Source organism: Pezoporus flaviventris, unplaced genomic scaffold (assembly GCF_033815535.1).
Source record: "Pezoporus flaviventris isolate CSIRO_AGI_PZ_B2104156 unplaced genomic scaffold, CSIRO_AGI_Pfla_v1 ptg000041l, whole genome shotgun sequence".
Taxonomy (NCBI): domain Eukaryota; kingdom Metazoa; phylum Chordata; class Aves; order Psittaciformes; family Psittacidae; genus Pezoporus; species Pezoporus flaviventris.
In genome coordinates this window covers 6,919,762-6,943,780 of record NW_026892589.1, presented here as the reverse complement: position 1 = coordinate 6,943,780, position 24,019 = coordinate 6,919,762, and the positions used below count along the sequence as shown (strand labels likewise).

The window sequence follows — 24,019 nt, the reverse complement described above, 5'->3', positions numbered from 1 at the left end:
TTACTTGATTATTATATAAATAGCATGCAGTAGTGCCAGCTTTTCATTTATCACTCTTGTACATACATAAAATATAAAGACAGATGAAATTATTTCAAATGCTTGATTTTTATTTTGTGTGTTTGTTCATAGACTATTATTACTGCAGAAAATATTGTCATTGCTACTGGAGGAAGACCAAAGTATCCTACACACGTAAGTTACACTTGCCATGTAACAAGTCCAATGGCTTTACTGGTTTTGTTGCAGATGATAATGAATATTTGGAGGATAAAGATTGTAAATATAAAGTAAGACATGAGAGATTTTTGAACTTGTGTGAAAAATTGTCTTTTATATAAAGCACAAGCTTTTCAGAAAAACATTTCCATAGAAAACAATTTGCAACAGTTTAAGTATATTAATCTTGCTTAGAGCTGAAGGATAATTCAGGTTGGAAGGGATCTCTAGAGGTCATCTACTTCAGCCTCCTGCTCAAGGAGGTTGGGGGTCAGCTATTGAGTGATCTGTGAGGTCAGATTGTGTTGCTTAGGACTTTTTGCAGTCAGGTTTTGAAAATTTCCAAAGATGAAGGCTGGATATCTGTGCATCCCCAGATATATTCCCCTTGGTCTACTGGCTGTACTTCATCTAATCAGTCCAAGTTGCTGTTATCTTTATTTGCTGCCAGGACACGTATTGTTGATTCAAAATCTTATCTGTGTGATCACAGATCGCAGGTGCACGAGAGTATGGAATCACAAGTGATGATCTGTTCTGGTTAAAAGAATCTCCTGGAAAAACGTAAGTTATCTTACCATGGCTTTTATAGATGCTGGTATTTGTACCCTTTCTTCATGGCAAGGTGAAAAACGTTCAAAATTGCCTTCTGTACCCCAGTTTTTCTGTCCTTTTGTCTTCCTTCTGAGAATTTGTCTTGCTATGCGTCAATATCACACGACCAAACTTCATTAGTAACTAATAATTGGCCACAGCCCCCACCCCGGAAATTCCCTTCTAAAATCAAATTAAATACGAGCTTTCACCAGTTTGACTTAAGGGAACTTGTGTGCTGTAGCAATTATACCTGGAAGTCACAAGAGGGCAGCATAAACTTAGACGAAGGGTGTACTGTGCCTGTTCTTTGATACGGGTCTGTATGAAATCGCTCTTCAATGAGGAAAGAAACTCCAGCACTCTTAAGTGTTGCCAGTTCTGATAACAAAAGAAAATACAGTGAGACAATTGGGTTACTTTTGCCTTTTCTTATGCCTTGGGAGCTGCTTTTTAACTGAAATACTAAAAAATTGTCTTTAATGGAAATACTGAAATGCCATAGTTTTGTTTCTCACAGCACATAGTGCAGTAAGATTCCGAGTTAACTTTGCACTGCAGGACAATTTCCTGATCCAAATAATTGTGATGGGAAATAGACATTTTCTAGCATGGGAGTCAGATAATACTTTTTTTTCTCTTTTCTCTATTGAGCAATTCTAGAAAAAACAAAGTATATAAAAGAAAAAGAAGTGAAACTATAATGCTGGTGTTCTGAATGAAAACAGAGCTACCATTCATGGCTGTGACTTTCTAATATAAAAAATGCACTGTGTTAAGCTAAACATCAAATAGATAAACAAGGCTCCTTGGTACAGTTTGAAAAGCAAAGTAATTTTGCTGTTGTTTGTAGTATATCAGTCACCTCTTGAATTTTGAGTGTGTGATTTATGTGAGGAATTTAAAAAAACCCAAACCAAAACACAAAACACCCCCCCATCCCCCCGAAAAACTAAACATAAGATTTATCCCTGTAAGATGTTTCTGTGAAAATGTGGCTTTTGTCCAGTTACTGCTAATGCAAGTTGTAACAGTGTAATGTGGGAGTCGAGTGTTTATATGTTGCATTCCTGAGATTTAGTCAAAATAAGCCTGCAGGGGCTACAGTAGCATTTCTGTGCTTTATCAGGCTGTGTCCTAGCAAATGAAGGAGGGAGTTGTTGAAGGTTTGTTTCTGTCGGATTTGTTTCTATTATAAATATTCCCAAGGTTCAGTTTAACACCTTTTGTTTTTAGTCTGAGATGTGTTGTACTTACTCTTTCTTTTCTTCCTTTCCAAATGTACATATCTCAGCTACAAATTACATGCCTGGGGGTTATAGAACTGTCAGTCCTGCAGTTATTCATATTAAAAAGAAAGCAAACCGTTAAACAACTTAAAAGTTCCTTAGGTATACAAATAGTGTGAAGAAATTCTCGCTACTGAGATGAAGGCTTTTGGCAGAGTGAGTTAGAAAAGATGCCTTGAAATATGTTCAGAATGAATGCGAGATTGAGCAGGTGTGAAGGAGGTTAGGTTCTGCTTTCTTAACTTTTCTGTTAGACACTGACAATGCCCAGGAACCCTCTACTCTGTAGAAGAAATTGTGAATAATGTGGGGCTGATATTATGAGTAAGTGCCAGCTGGCATCCTGTTTTCATCTAATGAGAAAGAAGAGCAAACATATGCCCACATTACAGATATTCTCATCCTACTTTCTATTAATCTCCAATAGGTAGCTCTTCATGGGCAGCATGTGGCTTTTTGCATCACTTCACAGGAGATACATACTTAAAGAAAGGGTGATCATCCATCCATTCGCAGATGGATCAGATGCCCTAATGCTGGTGGAAAAATTTATTTCCTCCTACGTTAAATAGTTTGCCAAATGTAAAACCCAGACTAGCAGATTTTAATCTCTCTAGTTCAACGTGTTCTCTGTACACCTTCAGAAATTGTATGTTTTTATTATAGGATAGATAGATGTTATCTAGTGTCTTTTGTGAGAAAATGTGTTGTACTGACTCTGCAATCCCTGGGGCTTATGAAGCAGCAGCCCCCATGTCTGCACTGCACTTCTCAGAAGTTTAAAAGCACCTCTGTTATAACTAGGAAATGGTGCAGGTTCGTTTAGGGTAAGATATAGGCCGCAGGCCAGTGTTTCATGTACTATTTTGCTCTGCTGTCAGCACAGTATAGACTGTGTATAAAGAGATCTGTAAGTATTTGACTTGTTTCTCTCTTGCACTATTGTGAAGGAATAACTTTCCTAGGGATGTGTGTCTAGTCAGTGCCAGGGCCAAAACAAAAAGCCAAATTTGCTGTCTATAGAGCTCCACCATGCCTCTAATGTTTGTTTTTAGTTGCCATACATGTTCACATATAAAATATTTTAATTTTCAAAAGTTCTTGATGTTCTTCTATGAAACATATTTCTGTCTTTGTGAGCACGTATACCAATACTTTTCCTGATAACAGGGCAGGGGGAGGAACATTGCTTTGTAAGTTTGAGTTAAAACTGCTGAATGACACCTCCTTATAAAGGGACTGCAATGAATGAACCACTTTGTGTTAGCCTCCAGTTTGTGTGTGTTTTTGCATGGATTTAAGGTTTTATATTTATTTTGTGAAGCACCACAGTAGTGTATGCTACTTCAGCCATGAATCAAGCAAAACCCAGAATACAAACCAGTGTGGGATGTGTAGGCCATGGGATGATACTTTACATTTGTTCCCCTTGTGATTTTGAGTTTGTATTTTGATATTTCAATAAATTTCAAAATTCAGGTAAATTCTAGCTTTCCAAAACATAGTTAGCAAACTACTTCTTCCATACCCCAAAATCCAAAGTTCTTTTTTTAACTTTTGAATATGGCTTTCAGAGAGACCTGCTTTAAAAAAAAATGCCCAAAATAAGTGGAAAAAAATGTGCCAAATATTCAGGTGGATTCTGCATCTTGTGGGGGTTTTTTTAGTTGCTGTTTTTTGATAAAAAGTTCTTAATAAAGCATGGGGATGAAAGTTCTTTATAAAACATGCATTTCCATAGATGACATTCATAGTCAGAAAGAGCTTAACATTCCACACTGTTCTCATAGTAACTAGAAATTTTGATTCCTAATGATGCTTTTTTTCCTAATTCAAAAACTTAACAAAAGACTTTGTTGTAAGTGGAAATATTATGTGGAATGCATTGACAAACTGTGAGATTTTAGTAAGTCTGCATAATGCATGAACAGCAAAGGAATGTGAGTGCAGCCTGTCTGGCACCTGAGTGTCAGTTTTCTTAAAAATAATTAAAAATATGTATTTAATAAATACGACACCTCTAGAAATTTTGAGATGCAATGAAGTCTGACAAGATGGCTGCACATCTCTGTATGTTGCCCACTGTCTCAGAGGCAGTGGTGCTGAGATGCTGCAAAGATGAGGTATCAGCAGCAATAGGCACTGTGGGAAAAACCTGTAAGTGTCCACTCCAGATGTTTCCAACAGAGGTGTTTCGTAGAAAGCAATTGAAATATTTGTGATATCTCTTAACATTGCTGGTTTCTCTTGAGTTGTTTATGGCTTTTTTCTCTTTGTCTTTCTGAGTATGTGTTTAAGTATCTCTTTACAAGACAAACCCAATTCTTTATGTCTTACAAGCCTGTTCTTTTTTTTTTCATTCTGTTAAAATAAGCCCACCTGCTGGTAATACCTCTGTCTGTGGAAGTGGACAAGCCCTGCTCTTTCTTTCTTTCTAGCACCTCCGCCACATCCACCCCTCAAACCTGTAGTTTTGTAACTATACATACTTCAGAAAATTATTTTTGGTTGTGCAGAGATATGCACAAGCTTATTTCACTGCTTTATTCTTTTTTTCTTTTTATGTAACAGGTTGCTTGTAGGAGCCAGCTGTATCCTTTGAAAAAGCTGTGATGATTTATGATTATAAGCAGCGTAGCTGTCTTTCCTGTGAAAGCTCAGGTTTCAGAATTCCTTTGCTCACACCACATAGATGAGTTGGTAATAGAATAGTAATAGTTTTCTGTGCAGTAACATCATGGGAATTAAGGTCAGCTGAGGATAAATTCTCAGGATCTTAAAACCGATGTGATCTATGAGGAAAATATTCTAAGGCTTTGGAGTTTTATTCTATGCAACAAAAGCAAGCTGAAGATGTCTGAGAGAGGAGATGCCTAGGTAAAAAGCCCACTTAATATACTACCCTTTTATATTGCATTGATGTGAAATTATTGTTTCTATTTCCTTAACTGATGTTTCACTAGATGTTTCACTTGAGTGTGCTGGATTTTTAACGGGCATTGGATTGGACACTACAGTCATGATGCGAAGTATCCCACTTCGTGGATTTGATCAGGTGAGTAAGGAATATCTTACATCTCCTTATAAAGCAAATATATTAAAAAGTGTATTTGATTTTTTTTCCTAAAGAAAATGTGTCTCCAAACATGTCCTAGTATGTGCTTTCTGAAGAGAAACTGTATATATTAGCTCTTGTTTTTCTGTACTCTCCTGCCTAATTGAAAGCAAGATTGAAAAGTTTGGGAAGCAAGGGAGGGATTTATGCCACTACTAAAAAACATTGGACAATCCCTTTAAAATAATTTTAAATTTCTAAGAGTTAAAGATATTTAACACGTAGTTCAATGTGGAGTTCATTATTATGAATATAAATAAATCACTAAGCCAAAAGTTTGTAATGACATAGGAATTGAAAATCTTGACCACTTTCAAAACAGTGGCAGTTATAACAGGTAAAACAAGTATATAGTGATTTCAGTGAAACTATCAACCCTAAGCTGGAGAAAATTAAAAGCAGAAACTTTCAGGCAGGGAAATTAAGAAAGAAAAAAGTGTTTCACATTTAGGAAAGATTTTAAGGAATTTTATTTAAAAGTATAAATGGTCATGGTTGTGCTGACAAAACAGAAACCAGTTTTGGCCAGAAATCCATTCCTGTATAAAGAGAATAAAAGCAATTACAAATAACAACAAGAAAAGACAACAACAACAAAAGGTTTTGTATAGGATTTGTGTCAAAAGCATAACTGCCTTAAAGAAGGAATAGAAGGTAATACAGCAGGTTTACTGGATCCAATAAAGGTGTTACTTGGATGCGAGATTATAGCCCCTGTTCATAGGTTAGAGGATGTCTTTGATGGTCCGTGAGTCCTGGTCCCTCAGTCTGTAGGTAGAGTATGTTAAAGGTGACTGTGACTCTTCTGTCCCTGCAAGATTTAATGTTAACACTACTTTGAGGAAAAGTTTCTGTAGGGTCCTTAAAATGAAGAGAGTTCTGGGGTTTCACTCACATATGCAGTGATCTTTTTCTTTGAAGTTTACAATTTTTATCTCAGACAAATAACTTTGGCAGATGGCAGCCTCAAGAATGAAGACTGCGTCCTGTTAATCACTTGGAAATAGTGTTTTCAGAATGGAATTGAATATGTGTTAACTTAATTATTGCTGGTATTATAAATTAGGACTTTTTGTAATGCTTATTTGCAATGGTGCAAAACATTTACAGGCTGAAGTTGGTGAAAGTGTGATAGAACTGTGGCCTTGTTTTTAAGAACTTCTTTGCACATAGAGTGTGTAGGAAAATCATTTTCATATGTAGCAGCATAGTTTTTGAGGAGGGTATATTGCTGTTAGAAGCAGCAGTGACAACTACCACTGCAGGTAGGTAGTGACAGCTCCTGCTTGCGTGCCAGCCGCTCCCACTTTGAAGTGGCTTCCTTAAAACTAGTAGTAAGTGTACCAGAGCTTGCAAAACATTGTGTAAGAATGTGTGTTGGGATTTGCACTCCTCATTGAGGAAATCTACACCTGTAACAGCATGAGATCTGAGCAAGCAGGGAATGGTGTTAAGAGTGTGTGTGTGGCACTTCATAAAACACAGTAGGGCTGTCTCTGAGAACTCAATCCTTTGTAGGCAGGGAGAACACAATGAAAATTTCAAGGTTAAGAAAGCATTAATAGAGATAAAACAAGTGTGTTCAGTCTGTAGTCACATTGAGTCTGATGGAAACTGGTTAGCAATCACTGGATAGTGAGCTGTCATGTTTCTGAGGAGATAGAATCCTGCTGTTGTCTTCATATTAGTTAATATCAGCTTCGAAAATAAAGTTTGGTAAGCTGAGAGCTTGCATGTAGCTGTTTTGTGCGAGTGGTTTTGTGATAATCTCCTTTAAGTAATAAACACATCCTTTGACAAAGTGCAACCTGAATTACTGCAGTCAAGAGCAATGACATCTTTGGATAAACCTGTCAATGTACTACTTCACTACTTGACTGTGGTGTGGCATTATTTCAAACAGGCTCTTAGGACAAAAGTATTATTTCCTTTTTGCAGTAGAACTTTCCAGGAAACCTTAGTGATTCATAGTCATTGCAGAGAAATGACAGGTGTCATGGCAAAGGGAAATATTTTTCTTCCGTAGCTTTATGAAAGTATTTAATTCTCATTGAGCTGCCAGAAAATGGTAATTATGGTAATGTTAAACTGAATATGTTCTAGATGCCTTTTTGCATAAGCAACAAATTAATTAAAAGCAGCTGTTTTATTCATGTGTTATCTTTTTTTAGATCAATTCGAATATTCAGATGTAGGTGCCTCTTGAAATTGAGTTGCAGGTCATAGTGTAAATTATTGTGTTGGCAACGCATAGTAACTAAGTGACAAAGAATGTTGAAACGCGCAGTGTATTTACTGTGTTTTCACGAAGACAGCTGAAGGAATGTTTTACATTAAAAAGATTGTGTATCTAAGAATAATTTTCTTTTTTCCCCTATCAACAGCAAATGGCATCTTTAGTAACTGAGCACATGGAATGTTACGGCACAAAATTTTTAAAGAGATGTTTCCCAACCAAAGTTGAAAAATTGGAGAGCAACAGGTTGCAGGTGACCTGGAAAAATACTGACCTGGGCACAGAAGAAACCGATTGCTTTGACACAGTGATGTGGGCAGTAGGTAAACTTGATTATCTTAACATTTATTTGCAATGCTTTCCATTCTGAAAATTAAGTCCCCTCATTGTTGCATGGGGCTTCCTGTTTTCTGTATGTCTTAAATATTTAGTGACATAAACATTGATAGTTTTTTAATTCTTTTCTTGCATGCCTGACTTGTTCACTTGCAGTCTAAAAACACATGAAAGTTACAGTGAATGGAAGAAATCTGTGGTAACTACTTTTGCATGAGCTGCAATAAATGGCAGACCATTTGGCCTTCCCCACATTTACTAGAGGGTGAGAGCTTGAATTCCAGCAGCCTCTGTGGTGCGGATAGTGTTCTCTTAAGTCCATAGTCTTGATCTTTTCATGAAGCTGTTTGCTGTAATTTCCTGTTTATCCTATTCAAGAGTCTTCCATTTCTTCTAGGATTTTTTCTGAACTGTGCTACTTATATTTATTAATGCAGTCATCATCTTAATTCAGAGAAAGAGAAGTAATTGTCCCTAAAAATCTGAGTTCATTGAAGGAAACCTTGGGATTTTAAGGCTTTTTGAAATCTGGTTAGGAACTTTCACATATCAGACCCCTCAGAACTGACATATAATGCCTAAGTTAATCAGTCTTAAAGAATTTTTGTGACAAATGGCTATGAGCATAGTCATAAGAAATGGGAGTTAAATCATTTTTTTGCCTCCTTTGAGTCAAATGCTACTTCTTGGGAGGATTGACATAGTAAATGATGTACGGTAGAAGGCTTCAGCCCACAGGAGCAAAAATACTCTCTGAATTGCCTCTCTAAACTACTTGTTTGTTGCTGTTATGAGTTGGCCTTCAGTTCCTACAACGGTTCAGATGGACAGCAAGCCTGCCAGAACAGGAGACCTTTTGTCTTCTGTGCTTATAAAGCTTTTGGAACATCTGGAATTCTAGGTGAATAAAGGATGGCTACAGGTAGTAGTGATATTTGGCAAGCAGATGATATGTTGTGGACAAAGTAAATAGGCTTAAACTTACTGCCCAAGAAATCTGTTCTGATGCAGAACAATCAGTTCTACTAGCAGCTTTAGTAATTCCTTTAACTTCCTTCATTTTTATGCTATTCTTTTGATCTGACACTACTGGTTTAGAGTAGTGGCAATAACAGATAAAGTTAAATTCTTATGCTTGTAGAATATATCCATTACAGGAAACAGGAACAGATCATTTACAGCTTTTTTATTTTGCCCAGTGGACTAAATCTGTTGTCCCCTTCCCCTAGTTAAGTCAGCTTTATGTCTTCCTAATACCCCAAACAGAAAGCAGGTTGTGTGTTGTGACAAACATTTGCTTACTGTGGTTACTATTCTCTTAGAAATGCAGTGGGCTTCTATAAATTGTGGAAAAATCCTATAATAATGGCTTACACTCCCCAGAACCTGTCAAAGACACTAGTGCTTACCAAGAGCAAAAAAGATCATGCTAGGTAGAGATGTGACAACCCTGAAAACTGTAGAGTAATATTCATGAGGTGAGATGAAAATGGTTCCAAAAAGTGGGTTTCTAAATGCCGTATTTGATTTTTCTCAAGCTTTCTGGCAGAAGTACACTGAGATGGAGTCAAACCTGTGAAATGTCAAGTCAATTTGTTTGCTTTTGTCAAAGATGGAAAAAAGAGCTATTAAATTGAAATAATAAGAATATAATCTTGGTTTAGTAGTAATTATAATGAGATAAGTTTGCGTGATATACTATTGCAACTCCATTGTAATATGACTTCACTCACTATTTTGATAGAGAGCACTACATATATAGTAATTTTTGTCACAGATTTGAATTACAGTGGATTTAGAAGCTGCAGAATTAATAGTTTGAGGGTTTGGGGGTTTTGTGTTGATTTCTTTTTTCCAGCGTTCAAATTGCCACTCTACTTTTAAGGATTAAACACTTTAACAGTTAAAGCTGGTTAATTGATGTGCAGTTGATATGATTCATTGTTTTGCTCTGTATCAACACACCCACACCAGGTGTCTCAGATAATAGGCTGGGAAAGTTGGTAGTGTTGAGGATTTCCTGTCTGCAGATGTGCCAGTTACAATACTGATTGAAGAGAGTCAGCTTGGAGAGTTAGTTAAAAGCAGCCACTATTGTTAACTAATTGTAGCCTGAATTATAGTAGATGTTTCCTTAACTTTTGTAAAGGACATCATGGAATTTAGCGGGATTTTATGAATAATGGAAAAAATACTAACTGACAGTGGCATATAGCTTGAGTTTTGTGAGCCTCAGTATTATCTCCTAATGTAGGCCCTTGGAAAAAGATTTATATGGCCTTTCTATGAAGAGTTCTGTTTCTTTTCTGGAATGTGTGATTTTCTGCTTGTATGAATAAGCCAATAAAAGCAGGCACAGTGCTTTCTTTGCTTTTCCAGTAGCTTCTTTGAACCAGTCAAAATATTTGGGGGGGGGGGGGAATTAAAAAAACCTCATTTTGATACCTTTTAATGTAGTTTAAAGGTTTCAATCCAAAGCTTTTGTAGGTAAGTCTTACAGGCCTGTTACCTTGCTAAGTGACTATACTGCTATATTCCAGATCAGTGGAACAGCTCTTTCTTGACCTATATTTGATTCTGCCTGTTTAGTCCTGTAATATCCTTCTGTCTTTTACTACTGCTCTCTTCTGCTTTTGTGAGAATTCTCTTCAAATTATAAGGTTTTGAGATTTTTTTTTCATCCAACATGGAACCAATAAACTTTTAATTTTACATAGTATTGCCTCTGCTCTTAAGGACACATTTATGTGTTAGGTGCCTGATATACACAAGCTGCAAAGCAGTGGTAAGGGTGTGCATGTACAGACTGCACAGGATCTTCATCCAAAGAAAAGGGTAGAGATTGGCGCCTTTATAAACAGATGCAACTGCTGAGTTGCAAAGGACAAAGTTGCAAGAGACCAAAGTTTGTAGAATGGGTTTGTTTCAGCTATTGGAGGACTGAAACCTGTGAATCAAATGCGGCAGTTGCAACACAGCTAATATATAAAAGCAATTGGTGAGTAGTATTTCCATTTGAATTTCCAATAGGTGGCAAAAGATCACTGCTGTAACCAGAATTTGATTATTCACAAAGTCCATAGAAAAGATGCTAATGAGGTCTTACTGTGCAGAGGAGCAACACTGAGTTGATGATTAAAATAAGTAGGTGTTCACAAATTATCCTAGAATTAGTTTGACAGAGAAAGCGAAGTAGTATGCTAGCAAAACACAGTAGTAGTGTAATGTGCTACTAAAACAGAAAGAGCAATGACCAGCAGCAGATTTTAAGTTTAGCTTTACAAAAAGAGATTTTCCCTGATGAGAGCAGCAGAACAACCATTTTCAAGTTCCACTGCACTCATAAGCTTAGAGGAACACCACTGTGTCTTTGAAATAGTATCATCGTTGCCATAAAAAAGAATTATAACTTTAGCTGAATGGGTATCAGGTGTTGCACATCATGGGCTATCACATATGTTGTCCTTCGTGTCAGACTGGCTGCTTGGCATATTTATTTTCTAGTGCAGTAAAATAAGATAATCGCTGTTCAGTATCAAGAAAGGCTTAAGTACATAACTTGTTTTTAATAGCAGTTTTCTTCAAGTCTTACAACCAAATCAGTTTGGATTAACTAAGAAAACAGAAAATTTGTTTGGAGATTTTCTTTGAAAAGTCCCATATAGTAAAATATCGCTGGAATCTATGGGCATCTCTCTGCCAACCCCTATAGAAAAGGGGATGGGCCTTAGATTTGTCTTTGCAAACAGGTCTTTAACCTTTGAACCATTCAGTGAAAAATAATGCACCTTGGTTGATCTCAGAGAGCTGTTAATGCTAATGTGATGTGGTTTGCTGAAGCTCTAGGTCTTTGTTCTGAACTTCCCATGTCTATTTCTCATTACTTTTAATTCCTTACTGTCTTGGCAAGATGTGTTTTCTGTAGTCCTAACGAAAGCCATCATTCCCATTACATCAGCCAGTGCTTTTAGGTTGTTTCCCAATATCTAGTTTTAATGACGTTCAGTCAGACTTTATTCAACAGGGCAATTTTTAATGTTCTAGTAATTTGCATTGAAAGAGGACTGGATGGTACTTTTTCCTTCTTTTGTTTAACATACCCATAAACTTTGAGTGTAACTGTTACACTACTTACTTTACTAGCTTGTAACTATAAAAATCCCTTCTTCCTGCTAGGAAAAGTTTAGATGCCTGGCTGTGCCTCTAATCTGGATTCAAACCTATTTTCAGAGTTGATAGGTGATGGCTAGCCTTTATCTGAATGGTGGTATACATAAATAAAAATAATGGTGGAAAATGCTCCAAATTTCATGAAACCAGTATAATTACTATGATACTTTCTACAGAATGTAGATATTGTTCACACATAAACGTCCAGGAGATTGATGCCTCACTTGGGAATGGTTGTTGGGTACCATTTTGAGACTACAGAGCCATCATTAAGGCTATACAAAACCTCTGGTTAAAGCAAGCTTAGTGTGGGAATACTAATGTGAAGGTGAGCTGTAGCTTCTTCTCAGAAAATGTTTCCAGGCCACTTTACTTTGTACGGGACCTTGAGAACAAAACAAATAGAATTGTTAGAAGCCTGTTGCGTGCTATAAGATGTTAATTTGGTTGCATGTCACTTGGAGTTGCTTTTTTTGTTGTTGTTTGGGTAGAACCAAAGTGACATGTCTCCAGATGCAAGTAACTTCAAATGTACAGCGGATGGTGATGGCTACATGTTTACTGGGACCACCATGGCTGCCACAAGCTTTCTGCTGAGATGACGCCTCTGTGTAATAAGTTTTACTAGTCAATGCTAGAAGAGATAGTACAGCTTAGCAGACTTGGCAAAGAACCAGTTACTGTCCTAGCACTGACTGAGGGTCAGGTTTTTTTCACGGTGAAGGTTTATCAGCAATGAATGAAATATTCAAAAATGTCCTTGTAAAATTGGTGCATGCTATTATCAATGTGGTAAGGGCTCTGAACTTCTTTTTTACCTTAGTTAATCTTACTGTAGTCAATATTTTCTTGTAGTCTGGACATTAGTTACATGGAATGGGTCTTTATTAGTCATTATCATCTGGCTATGTTTTAGTGAATGATTTGTGGGTTTTAAGGAGGGGTTTAAAGGTGAAAAGGGTAGTGGACTTGAAACTGATTTGGGGAGTGTGTCAGGCACCTACAACAATACGGGAGAGAGTACTAAGATTGGGAACATGGATGAGATTTTGATTCAGATCAAACTGAGGTCAGATTGGGTAAAGTTATGAAGTTATGTGTCAAAATGCCAGTGTATAGGTAAGAAGTGGAGAAGGCTATTGGGCTTAAGTTTTATTCCAGAAGAACCATCCTGTCACCCTGCAGTATGCTCATAGTGGCCACCTGCAGTATCATGCCTGATAATAAAATGCTTGGTTGGCTCCAGTTTGGATTTTTGAAATGCTGGGGAGCAAGCAGACATTCCAGCTTCTGTGATTAAGAAGCTGCAGAAGACCCATTATAAAATTCTGCTGTCTGCTGCACCTTTATCACCCTGGGAAACCTTACTGTATGCAAGACTATGCTGTCACTCATCGCTGCTGCTACTTACTTGACTATGCCTATTCCTATGGTTTCTTCTCAGTTTAGCTGCTTCAGTCTCCTCTGTTGAAGGTTCTGCACCTGAAGGTTACAGCAGCCTGATGCTGCCTTCACCTTAATCTGTGTGCAGGTGTGATTACCAACCAGAGCCCATCAGCAGATGATAGGACAGAAAGGCCACTTCACAGTATAACCAGCCTAGCACATGTCAGAGATGGGTGCTTTAAGCAGTCTCTTGTCGCTCTCAGTAGCTAAACTGGCTGAAAGCCCCCTTCGGAATGCTGTTAGATTTTACAGAAACGGATCAAAAAGGTGTTTTTTTTCTTTTAAAGTGAAAAGTGAATGGGGGCAGGCCCTGAAGGCAGGGGTCTGTGTGGTTTTCACAGCTATGTGATTATTGTATCTGTTTATTGAAGATGAGATTGTGGTGTGGTATTAAAAGTGCAGGAGGCAGGTAGCATTTTTAAGGGTCAGATTAGAATGGCACTTTTCTTCTAGATGTCTGACATAACATCTTGCTGTTTTGAATAAAAGCTAGATCTAGTCTTGTGTCTTATACAGTCATACAGTCCTTGTTCTGTAGCAGTTGCAGGGCAGTGGACATCTTCAAATTAAAAGCTTGTGTGCTGGCTTTAGCGGGAGGGAGGCAGGAGGCCATCTCTGTGTTAGGTGCCTGGTATGATTTGGCAGTTTTGTACTGCCTTCTTGGTTTTTCAAGTAAGCTGTAAAGTCATGCTTTCTGGAAGCTGTAAATGTAAAAAATTGAGAAGTTATGGGTATAAAACAAATGTTTTTCTGACCCAATACTGCTGAGAAATTGTGGGAACTGATTCTATAATACAAGTGAATGATGGGAAATACCAGAATTTCCTGAAGTTGACATTAAAACTTACCAAGACACATTGGATAATCCTGAACCTAAACTACTGAATTTGAGGTGAAGCAAGATCAGTAAGTGTAATTCTGGCTTATGGAGGTGAGCCAGCATGGGGCTGAAGGCCAATAAAGCTTCAGTTCAGTGTATTAAAGTTTGATTTTTGCTTTCAGAAATAATATTTAGGCAGTAAACTTGAGAGAGAAATTTCACTAAAAGTAGCACCACAGTTTTTGTAACTCCTAGCTATTAATACCAGGCTGTACATATGTTAAAATAGACTGGAATTGAAAGGTTAAGTGTTATCCTGCAGATTTGATAAACTCAGCTGTTGTTGTCACAGGTCTTTAAATGACTCTATTGACAGTTTTTGCTTTTTTCCTCTTTCAGTGCCTGCCATTGCGTGCTAAGCTTTCTCTTGGCTCTGCCTGGCAGGAAAAAGGGGAAACTAGAAAACCCCATTAGTTGTCCATTTGCAGAATATCCAGGCTTTACTCTCAATACACAAAGAAATACAACGGTAGGAAGTTGTTTCACATCCGAGCCAAGATAAGGTCCTGGAGGTTTATTATTTTTGTTGCCTGATAGCATCAGGACTGGGGAGCAGGGGGCAGAGAAGGAACAGCAGATCAGCATCCCATGGGGACAACAGAAGGGAAGACAGACAGATAGCCAAGTGCCGACAGCTTCAGTCAGTACTCCCAGAGGAAGTGTTGGTTTCACCAGATGAAATTAATACACAGAAGTCTTTACAGAGGCATTCAGATGTGACATTGTTTGAGGGGCCTGGCTATATGGCAGATGTATAAAGCAGTGAATCATATGTTTACATATAATTATGTCTGTATTGACAAGCCAGGTTTTCCTTTTGTTTAATAATTTCCTACATTAACATCAAAGAGCTTGTTTTTATAATGAAAACACATTTCCCTTTTAGTTTTGCTTTGCTATAGCTCTGTATTAACATCAAACACAAAATCATGACTCATGCAAAGGAGACCTATATATGTAGATGTAGATATATCCATGTTCATTTATAGCCTCTAAAAAATAGATGCAATGTTATAAAATGTTGTTTATTTGGATATATTCAGGTAATCTTTTCTATCCGATCCTATGTGTCCCTACAAATCTGGGGAGTACCTGATCATTTCACTGTGCTTATTAACTTTCAAATACATTTGAAAAATTGGATGGGATTTAAGTTTCAGATTTTTGGGTCAGGATTTGCTTTGTTAGATACTCTATAGAAAGCTCAGGGTAATGTTAAGACTTTGGTGGTCTAAGTAGTAACTCTATGCAGAAAACACACCAAATATTTTTTTAAATGTGATAATTTGAAGTCATTGGAAGAGGAAGATGAAATAAAATCTAAGTTTGGTGTAATTTGCCTCACTTGTTTTTAAATCCATCTAAGATAGTGTTTCTAAATTCTGGGAATAGTGTTTCTAAACTCTGCAGAAACAGCTCAGATGCAGTTTGAGCTAAATAATGCAGCATTAAGAACTTGAGAGCAAAGTTAGTAAACTTTTTCATCCAAACTGAGGGAACTAAAAATGCTTTAAGAGAAGTGTATCAGATAATGAGAAAAGAGGATTTCAGGAATGTTTAACATTGAACAGCAGTATTAATTTTTACCCACAAGTGTGCACAACAGGCTGTTTGTAAGTACTGAGTGCCATTCAGTTAATGTTTATGGGACATTTTCAGTGTAGAAGTTGCTTAGTTATTATATGTATATTCATGCTCCATTAGGAAACTGAATTTAGAATGTGCATCAAATATTAAAGTATTAAATCTTTGCACTTTTTGCAGTGGTTGTTGTCCTGCACATTTTTAAAGGATAGCTTTTGCTGAAATAGTCTGAACAAAGGCAATAGTAATAATGCTTCTTTCACAAAGAAATTCATATCCACACTTACCACCCTTACAGCTTTTTAGTATGAGATCAGTTTCGTCATGTTTCTGCCTGGACTGTCAAATAGCACGAAATTCTAGGAAACCTACAGTGGAGGATCCCAGCTTTCTCGGTTAAGACTGCTGAAGTTTTACAATAATTTTTGCCTTCTTTCTTTCTTCCCCTCTTAAGGCCGAGCCCCTGACGTTAAAACTCTCAACTTGGATGCAGTTGGAGTGAAAACTAATTTTGAAACTGGAAAGATCATTGTTGATGCCAATGAAGCTACTTCTGTTCCTCACATTTATGCAATTGGAGATATAACAGAGGTACTGAGTCTACATAAACTATTTTACAATAACAGGAAGCCAACTTTGTTCCTGACTAATAACTAGTCCCCAGACGTCGTCATGCTCTAGCATATATCTTCATGTTTTGCTCTTTTAATTTTGCAGAGCTGTAGTGTTTATGCCAGCCACCTGGGTCAGTAATTTCCTTCACATGGATCTTGTGAAGTATTTCAGCATTAGTTATTATTACTGATGTTTATCAGGGAATGCATTATTGGTCAGAGGCTAAGAATAATGTTTTTATCGCTTCAATTATCTTTCTAATAATGTTTTTATCACTTCAGACATATGACTTCATAATGCCTGTGACTGCTGAGTGAAAGCAGCTCTTACCTTCTGGAGCTGAATACACTTACTTGGAATGACCATGACAAGTTCCTCTTCTAGTATTTTGGAGGCTAATTGACACTAGTCCCAAGACAGCATTTCTGCTGCCTGATGCAAAATGCTTCTGGCTATAAAGTATCTTCCTCTAGAATAAGAAAAACTAATTGCTGCAAATACTAAATGCATTTTACTTCTGTTCATGATTTATGAGTTATTATAACAAGTAAACATGAGGTGTGGTGTTTTGGTTTGGGTTTTTTTGTTTATTTGTTGTCTTTTGATGGTGTGGGGTTTTTCCTAAAGGAGGGTACATTATAACAAGAGCAAAATTATTTACTTATTATAAGTGCAAAGCCAGAATTATGTGGCCTTAATCCAGTGCTATTGATAATCTACAGTTGTTTGTGACAACAATGTCTTGTCCTGACCAAAGTGCACTTAAATACTTCTAAATCTCTCAGAAGAACTCTGAGTATCTACTGTAAGCTGGGCATCTTCAAACGTTGTCTTCATAAATAATGTTTGTCTGGATTCTGAACTGTACTGTTACAGGAGGATGTTTTCATCAGGTGCTTGCTGCTCCTGAAAAATCAGGGCAATATGTAGAATCTAGAAACTGGGCATTGCAAAATACAGAATTCTTTCACCTGTTTTTGAACTTAGTGGAATTAAGCACATGCCTTCCTATCAAGATTGGTTTTGGTATAGTGATGGCATCTGTTTTGAAAGTCTGGTAAATCCAAATACTGTAGCGAAATCCAGACACCATATATAGTATAATTTGAGGGATCCTTTAAAGATTTCTCATTCTGCAATGTTTAAAATCTTTTAAAGGTCTCTCACATTTATAGACCCTACAGGTGTTCTGAGTTTTTGAAGAGATGCAACAGGTTACATCATGTCTTGGGAATAGCACTGCAGATTTCTGACTGAATTTTGGAACTGCCATCTCATAAATCTGATGACCGTTTCCCTCTGTGTAGACATGTGTTTCTTCCTGTCTGTCTCCATCTTCATGCCAATGACTTGCCACCATTTCCTTTTAAACTGAATTAAAACTCTTTCCTGCTCAGCTATTTCTCCATTTTGTTTTTCTTACTCTCCACAGCTTCTCTGTCCAGTCCAGCCACTCAGAGCTTTGGGATTATGTGCAGTTCCTCTCCTTTCTTTTCACTTCGCATAGAGGTTCCCTCTGCTGTACTTGTCACTTCTTGCTCTGGCTTATTTCCTGAAGTCCTGTTTCTGCTCACAGTGACCTCCTACACCTGCTTGTCCCTGATACATGCCTTGGTTAGGCCTCCTGCTTTCCAAACTTTTCTTTTCAATTTCATCCAAGAAGCAGTTATTAGAGGGAGTGCTGGCAGGGCCTTGGATGCTGATGCTTATTTTGCTGCCAATCTGCAGTGTTATTTTGGGCAAGTCATTTCCTTTTGGGTGCTTTTTGTTTTCTGCCCTTTGAGGATTTAGTTAAGTAAGAAATATAAAGTGGGAGGCAGGATGCTCGTCTCTTTCCTACTCTGGATCTAAAAAATCAGGTCTTCATTTATTTGTCATTTTCATTTTGTTGTTAAAATTTGGATTTCCTTTTCCATGCAGATTTGAACTTAAGTTGTTTAATAGGCACTTCTAAATTTAAGTGTTTAAAACAGCAACATAGTTTCATACTGAATCCAGTGAACTGGGGAAAACTGCAGTTAAATCAGTGCTCTGGAGAAGTATTTTCTTAAGCTTTTATCTGCATTATGGGCTTAATACAGGGAATTAAAGAAATCACAATATAGTACTCATGCATTAATAGAGTTTAAAGATAGAAGGAATTATTGCTGTTATCTGACTCCAGTACAGTGTAAGCCATGAATTGCTAAGCAATAAAGTTTGTTTTAATTCTTTAATTATTTTTTTTTTTAGCAGAATTACTTTAGATAGTAAATTTCATTGATATGGGGACCAGCAGTGAAAGAAAGTTCTGCACTGGTGCATATCTCAAAGAAAATACGCAGTAGAATCAAGTGTGCTAAGAACCACAAAGCTGTAGAGCTTGGTGTGTGATACTTTCTGGGTGAGACCTATCAAAAGAGATCAGGAAGGGGAATCTTGTTTCCTGTTTATGAGCTTAATATTCTTAATATTGCTTATAAGAATAAGGTATTTTTTCCCCAGTGTTCCTGTTCAGGATTTCTCTTTGCTCTGCTCTCTCTCTATTAGAGTCTCTTTGCTACCGTGAAGTGCTATTGCTCATACCTTTGCAAGTACTTCTCAAGCCCTCCTCCTCCCTCCTTTACCATGTCACATGAATAGGCACCATACTGCTACCAAATAGCAAGAAGTACTTTTTTTTTGTTTTAATTGAGCACCCTGGCTGGAAAGGGAGTGTGAAAGAAGAAAGGTGTTTCATTTGCGAGTCATACCCATCTGGTACAGATGGGAAACTATGTGTGCATGGGTGTCTTGTTGCACCCTTGTATGGCAAATGGAATCCTAATGTTATCCAAGCTGTTCATTTGAAGAAAAGGAGGAAAAAAAACATTCCAGAGGTCAGTCAGTTTGTCTTAAAGTTTTTCAAGCTTTGGTAAAATATTATTTTCAATTAACAGGTAAAATTGCATTTAGACATTTTCATCTTCTGTGATCAGGATGAGGAAGATCAATCTGGAATTTTAGTTTTAATTTTTTTTTCAGTGCTGATATAAATGCTTTGTGTTAAAATTCTTTCTCCAGTAGTATTCTTGTTGAAAAGCATGGCACACACTATAGAGAAGTTCTCAGAAGGAGGTTTATCATATGGTCATGCCACTATACATCTGTCATATTTCAAAGGGTGTTATAAGAAAGATGTGTAGAGAAGGTGGAATGTACAGTATGTTGCTTTGAACAGAAATGAGACCAAAAAGAGTTGTGTTAGAACAAATACACATTACTTCAAAGCTTTTTAAACTCTCTTAGGAGCCATCTCGTTTAAATGTAGAATACATTGGAGGGTTCTTAGGAACAATTCATACCCATAATAATCAGCAGAGTAGTTCTACACATGACTGCAAAGTGAATGTTCATTTCAAATATTTACCAAGGAAGGTCTTTAAGTCATTGTTTATGAGAAATTGGGCTTTATCTGCATGGATGTTTTAGTAATTAGTTGGGTTTTATGGAATGCATGGCAGTGCTTTCACAATTTTATCTCTCGTTCCAATCTTCTATTCATTTCTGGAATGCCAAAACAACATCTGTATTTCCTGCTACAGAAATGATTGGCAGCCATGTTTCGGGCAAATGTGGATAAGAAAAAACAAATGGCAAATTTCATCTGGTAAATGACATTTACAGACTTGAAAGTCAGAATGTTGGATTTGAAAAAACAACTTGATGGATCTTAGGGTGAAAAAAGGGATAGATTTGCAGTGTTGTGGTTTGTCATAAACTGTGGGGAAAAACAGGTTAGTCTTCATTAACAATTAGAATTGTAGTTTCTGTTATGGGGTTAGACATAATGTTTCAGTTTGGTTTTTTGCAAAGGAATTTTTAAATTAAGTGGTTATTAATACATATATAAAACCATAAATGCACATTAATAGGTATGGTACATGACATACATGGTAGCTAATACCGTGTACAGAATCTACCTAGCAACATAAAGAAAAAGATAAGCTGGGAAAGCTGAAAGGATTCCAGTAAACACTAAAAACCTTCAGGATAATGAAAAAAAATAGTTGAAAAACTTGAATGTGTGTGCTGGGGGAATCCTTACTTTACTATTTTTGCTGGAGACTATTTTTGAGGGCTTATTCGATTACTACTTCCAGATGGGGCTTTGCAGGAATGTGATGAGCTTTGTGTCTAGATAGCACCCATATGAATCAATACTTCACACATTTTACACAGCATTCTATGTTGTCCCACAAAGGTCTTTCTCAGTTACAATTGTCTTATGTTTCTACATAATTCCTTCTAGATTTGCAACTTCTTTCATCATCTCAGACAAGCATCTTAATGATAAGTCATTGATGAACTCTTAAATAATGTGTTTTACAAGACTTATGAAATTTGTTAGGTCTTATTAATTTACATGGACTACTCTTCCTTGGACTTCAAAACATTCCTATGAAAATGCCTATTTGAATTTGTAAAAACTTCCAGCTTCCTTAGGTTTAGCACTGGAGTTCTGATGCTCCAGTGATATTGTGCCAGCGCTCGAAATAAGGGTTCTGGCACACTGCATAGTCTTCTTTAGATATAAAAGGTAGGTAGGACTCAGGGCTTGAACTGGACCATGTCCTGATCATATCCTGTTATCATTCCATTTCTCACTTGCAGAAAGTTAGCATTTGCAGTAGCAGTCCAAGCATCTCTTTAATACCAGAGCCTGAGACTAGAACCAACTCAACTTATAGTTGCAGTTCTAAGGGAGTAGTGTTCCACTTCTCTAATCCAGGACCAACATAGGAAGTCAGTAATAGTACCTACAAATAGCTAATTTTTGTGCCTGTGTTCTGTAAAAATGTGTCAGACAACTTTTTTAAGAGGTCTGATGTTATAAAACCACTGTTGCTTTATTCTAGGTTTTTCCTGCTTTAAAAAGACCATTTGAAAAATTTCTTGATGGCTTACTATGAAAAGAAAGGGGGAAGTGAATGATCAGCATATGAATATCCTCTGCTTTTCCAGAGGTGACATGATAAGATACAAGGTTTTGACACATTCATGGCATTTGTTTCCCCCCCTACACTTCCTCCATTAAGATGGAGACTTAAAAGCATGTTTGGACAGAAATTATTACTGCCTTCTCTGTTTGGAGCCCTGGCTACCAGGCTGAAATTCCAAAGATTTGACCTTCTTCTGAATATTGTCCCAGGAGAAATCCTTGGATGCTACCTCTCTCTTAGTTAAAACAAAGCTTCGTGCTCTCTTCTTAGGGCCGTCCTGAGTTAACACCCACAGCAATAGCTGCAGGAAAACTGCTGGCTCGGCGTCTTTTTGGCCAGTCTTCAGAATTGATGGACTATGACAATGTGAGTTGTTATTTCTTTTTTTCAATAATAAAAGCCAAATCTTACCCTTCTTTTTTTCTTTTTTTTTTTTACCTTTTTTTTTTTTAATGGATCTTTAAAGAAATTACGTTTTGTCCTCTGGAATCTGGAATCTAGCTTTTACAGTAGCCAAAGTAGATGTGTGTGATAGAGCTACACTTCTCAGGCATGCAGAAGTTTCCCTTTTTGCATGCTTCATGTGGTTCAACAGTAACACTGTTTCCTCTTAAATAGGTACCTACCACAGTTTTCACTCCCTTGGAATATGGTTGTGTTGGATTATCAGAAGAAGCAGCTGTGCAGTCTTACGGATCAAATAATATTGAGGTATGAAAGCATTTTTAATTTTATAGCTGGTATCAGAAGTTTCATTGTTGTGTCAGGCAAAATTTTATGTTTGCAGTTAAGGAGTTGGCGTCTTCAGAAAAGCTCAGGTCTTTGAAAGTATTGCAGCAGGTCACAGTGGAAGCTGTTACCTAGTAAGCTTAAAATTGATAGGGTGTGACAGTTTTAAACTCGCTGACATTTTAGTAAGTTATATTTGCAGCATCATTAAATACTGGTTATGTTCCTTTTAATTGTCAGAATTGCTGGTCACATTCTTTAGTCTAAATTTTTGGGATGTCACCAAAAATATTCACACAAGCTGCTAAGTGTCTTCATGGCTACAATGTCTTGATATAATATGCCTGAGCATTGCATATTGAGGAAGAAATCCATTATGGCATATATTCACACCCAGCCTTCTGATATGAAGAATGAGATTGTGATACTCATGATGAAGAAGTTCACAAGCACTATATAATGTGGCAAAATTCAAACAAGTCACCCTTGAAAAACTATGTTGTGTTACCTTTATTCACTCATCAAAAAGACTGTCAGCATATGACTTGGTTAGCTTTGGAAATACAGTGCAATAGTTTACTTCCTGTCCAGTCAGCTATTGGTTTTGTCTTTTATGATTCTGAAATACAGTTTCTGTCCCAGAACTCTTATCTTGGTTTGATCTCGGTGGATTAAGGCAGGTAATTGATGTGTGTGTGTGTCATAAGGTGCTCCTGTCATGTATGTATTGGAAAGCAATTTTCAGCTGATGGATTTAGCTTGGAGCCCCAGGCAAAACCATTAATATAAAAATGAGTATTTACTATTCAGAATGCAAAAATTACAGTTCAGGTTGTCTTGTCACATACATTATTATAGGTATGGAAAGTTTCTTGGCTTGCATTATTTTCAGTAATCAAGGTATTAAATTTTTGGGAGAAGGAACAAGCTAACATTTAATTTGGGCCACTAGTTTGAGTAATATGATTATTTGTGAACTTTTTTTCAGTTTGGTTTTAATTTAATGGTTCTCTGAGAAAGTTTTGTGTTAAACTTCTCCTGTGCTTTCCACATTTTTCTTTAAAATAATGAACGAGTTATAAATAAATCATTTTTTTCTACAATATTATAAATGTGTCATAATAATAGTCATTATAATACTAAATAGCAGTTTTTTACATAATAGTACTCTCTAACAGAAAATGTTACTGTTTTCCCTACCAGGTATACCATGCGTATTATAAACCTTTAGAGTTTACAGTGGCTGAAAGAGATGCGACTCAATGCTATATAAAAGTGAGTGTTGTGAGCTTTAACTTGCTTTTAACTGATAACAAGAGATATGGTAGAGCCAGCTTCGAGGAGGACTGTTTGGCAAAAAAAAAACCTCTCAAGATGGATGAAATATTTTCTTGGTGCAACCTGTCTCTCTTGTCAAACTTCGTGTGTTTAATGTTCATTACATATCCTACTGCATATTAAAATTGCTTTACAAATATTAGAACCTTTCAGAGCCGACATTCTGTTGATTGATACCATCTTTGAACTGCTTTTAAGATGCTAATAAATATTCCAGTTTTTCTAATTATATTTTGTCACGTATGATTTATGTAAATGCCTTAGTAGCTTGCCTTAACTGTCCCAAGTACCAGTGCAACTAAACTGATGCTACTTTTTAGCTATTCCCTTTAAATTATGCCAATTAAATATTTGAGGGTAAAGTAGTAATAGCATAAAAATTGCTGGATGATGTTGAATATAGTCCTTACTAAACTCCCAAAGCACATGAACAGACATTAAATTTGAGAGTTTCGAACTCTATTGCAAGAGGGTTTTATCTTTTAAACTCCTTGATATTTTAAGAAC

General features: G+C 36.8%; 2 protein-coding genes across 2 annotated transcripts in view; one reads left to right on the top strand and one right to left on the bottom strand.

Annotated features, from left to right (window-relative positions):
• Positions 1–24,019, bottom strand: part of COMT (catechol-O-methyltransferase) — a 363,225-nt gene that overhangs the window by 28,548 nt on the left and 310,658 nt on the right. The gene's annotated exons all lie outside the window — the stretch shown is intronic.
• Positions 1–24,019, top strand: part of TXNRD2 (thioredoxin reductase 2) — a 32,570-nt gene that overhangs the window by 4,940 nt on the left and 3,611 nt on the right. Inside the window, exons 7-15 of the mRNA XM_061465618.1 lie at positions 133–195; positions 713–783; positions 4,674–4,693; positions 5,066–5,157; positions 7,602–7,776; positions 16,324–16,460; positions 21,716–21,811; positions 22,064–22,156; positions 23,378–23,449. Coding sequence (XP_061321602.1) covers positions 133–195; positions 713–783; positions 4,674–4,693; positions 5,066–5,157; positions 7,602–7,776; positions 16,324–16,460; positions 21,716–21,811; positions 22,064–22,156; positions 23,378–23,449 — 819 coding nt within the window. The remainder of the gene's footprint in view (positions 1–132; positions 196–712; positions 784–4,673; positions 4,694–5,065; positions 5,158–7,601; positions 7,777–16,323; positions 16,461–21,715; positions 21,812–22,063; positions 22,157–23,377; positions 23,450–24,019) is intronic.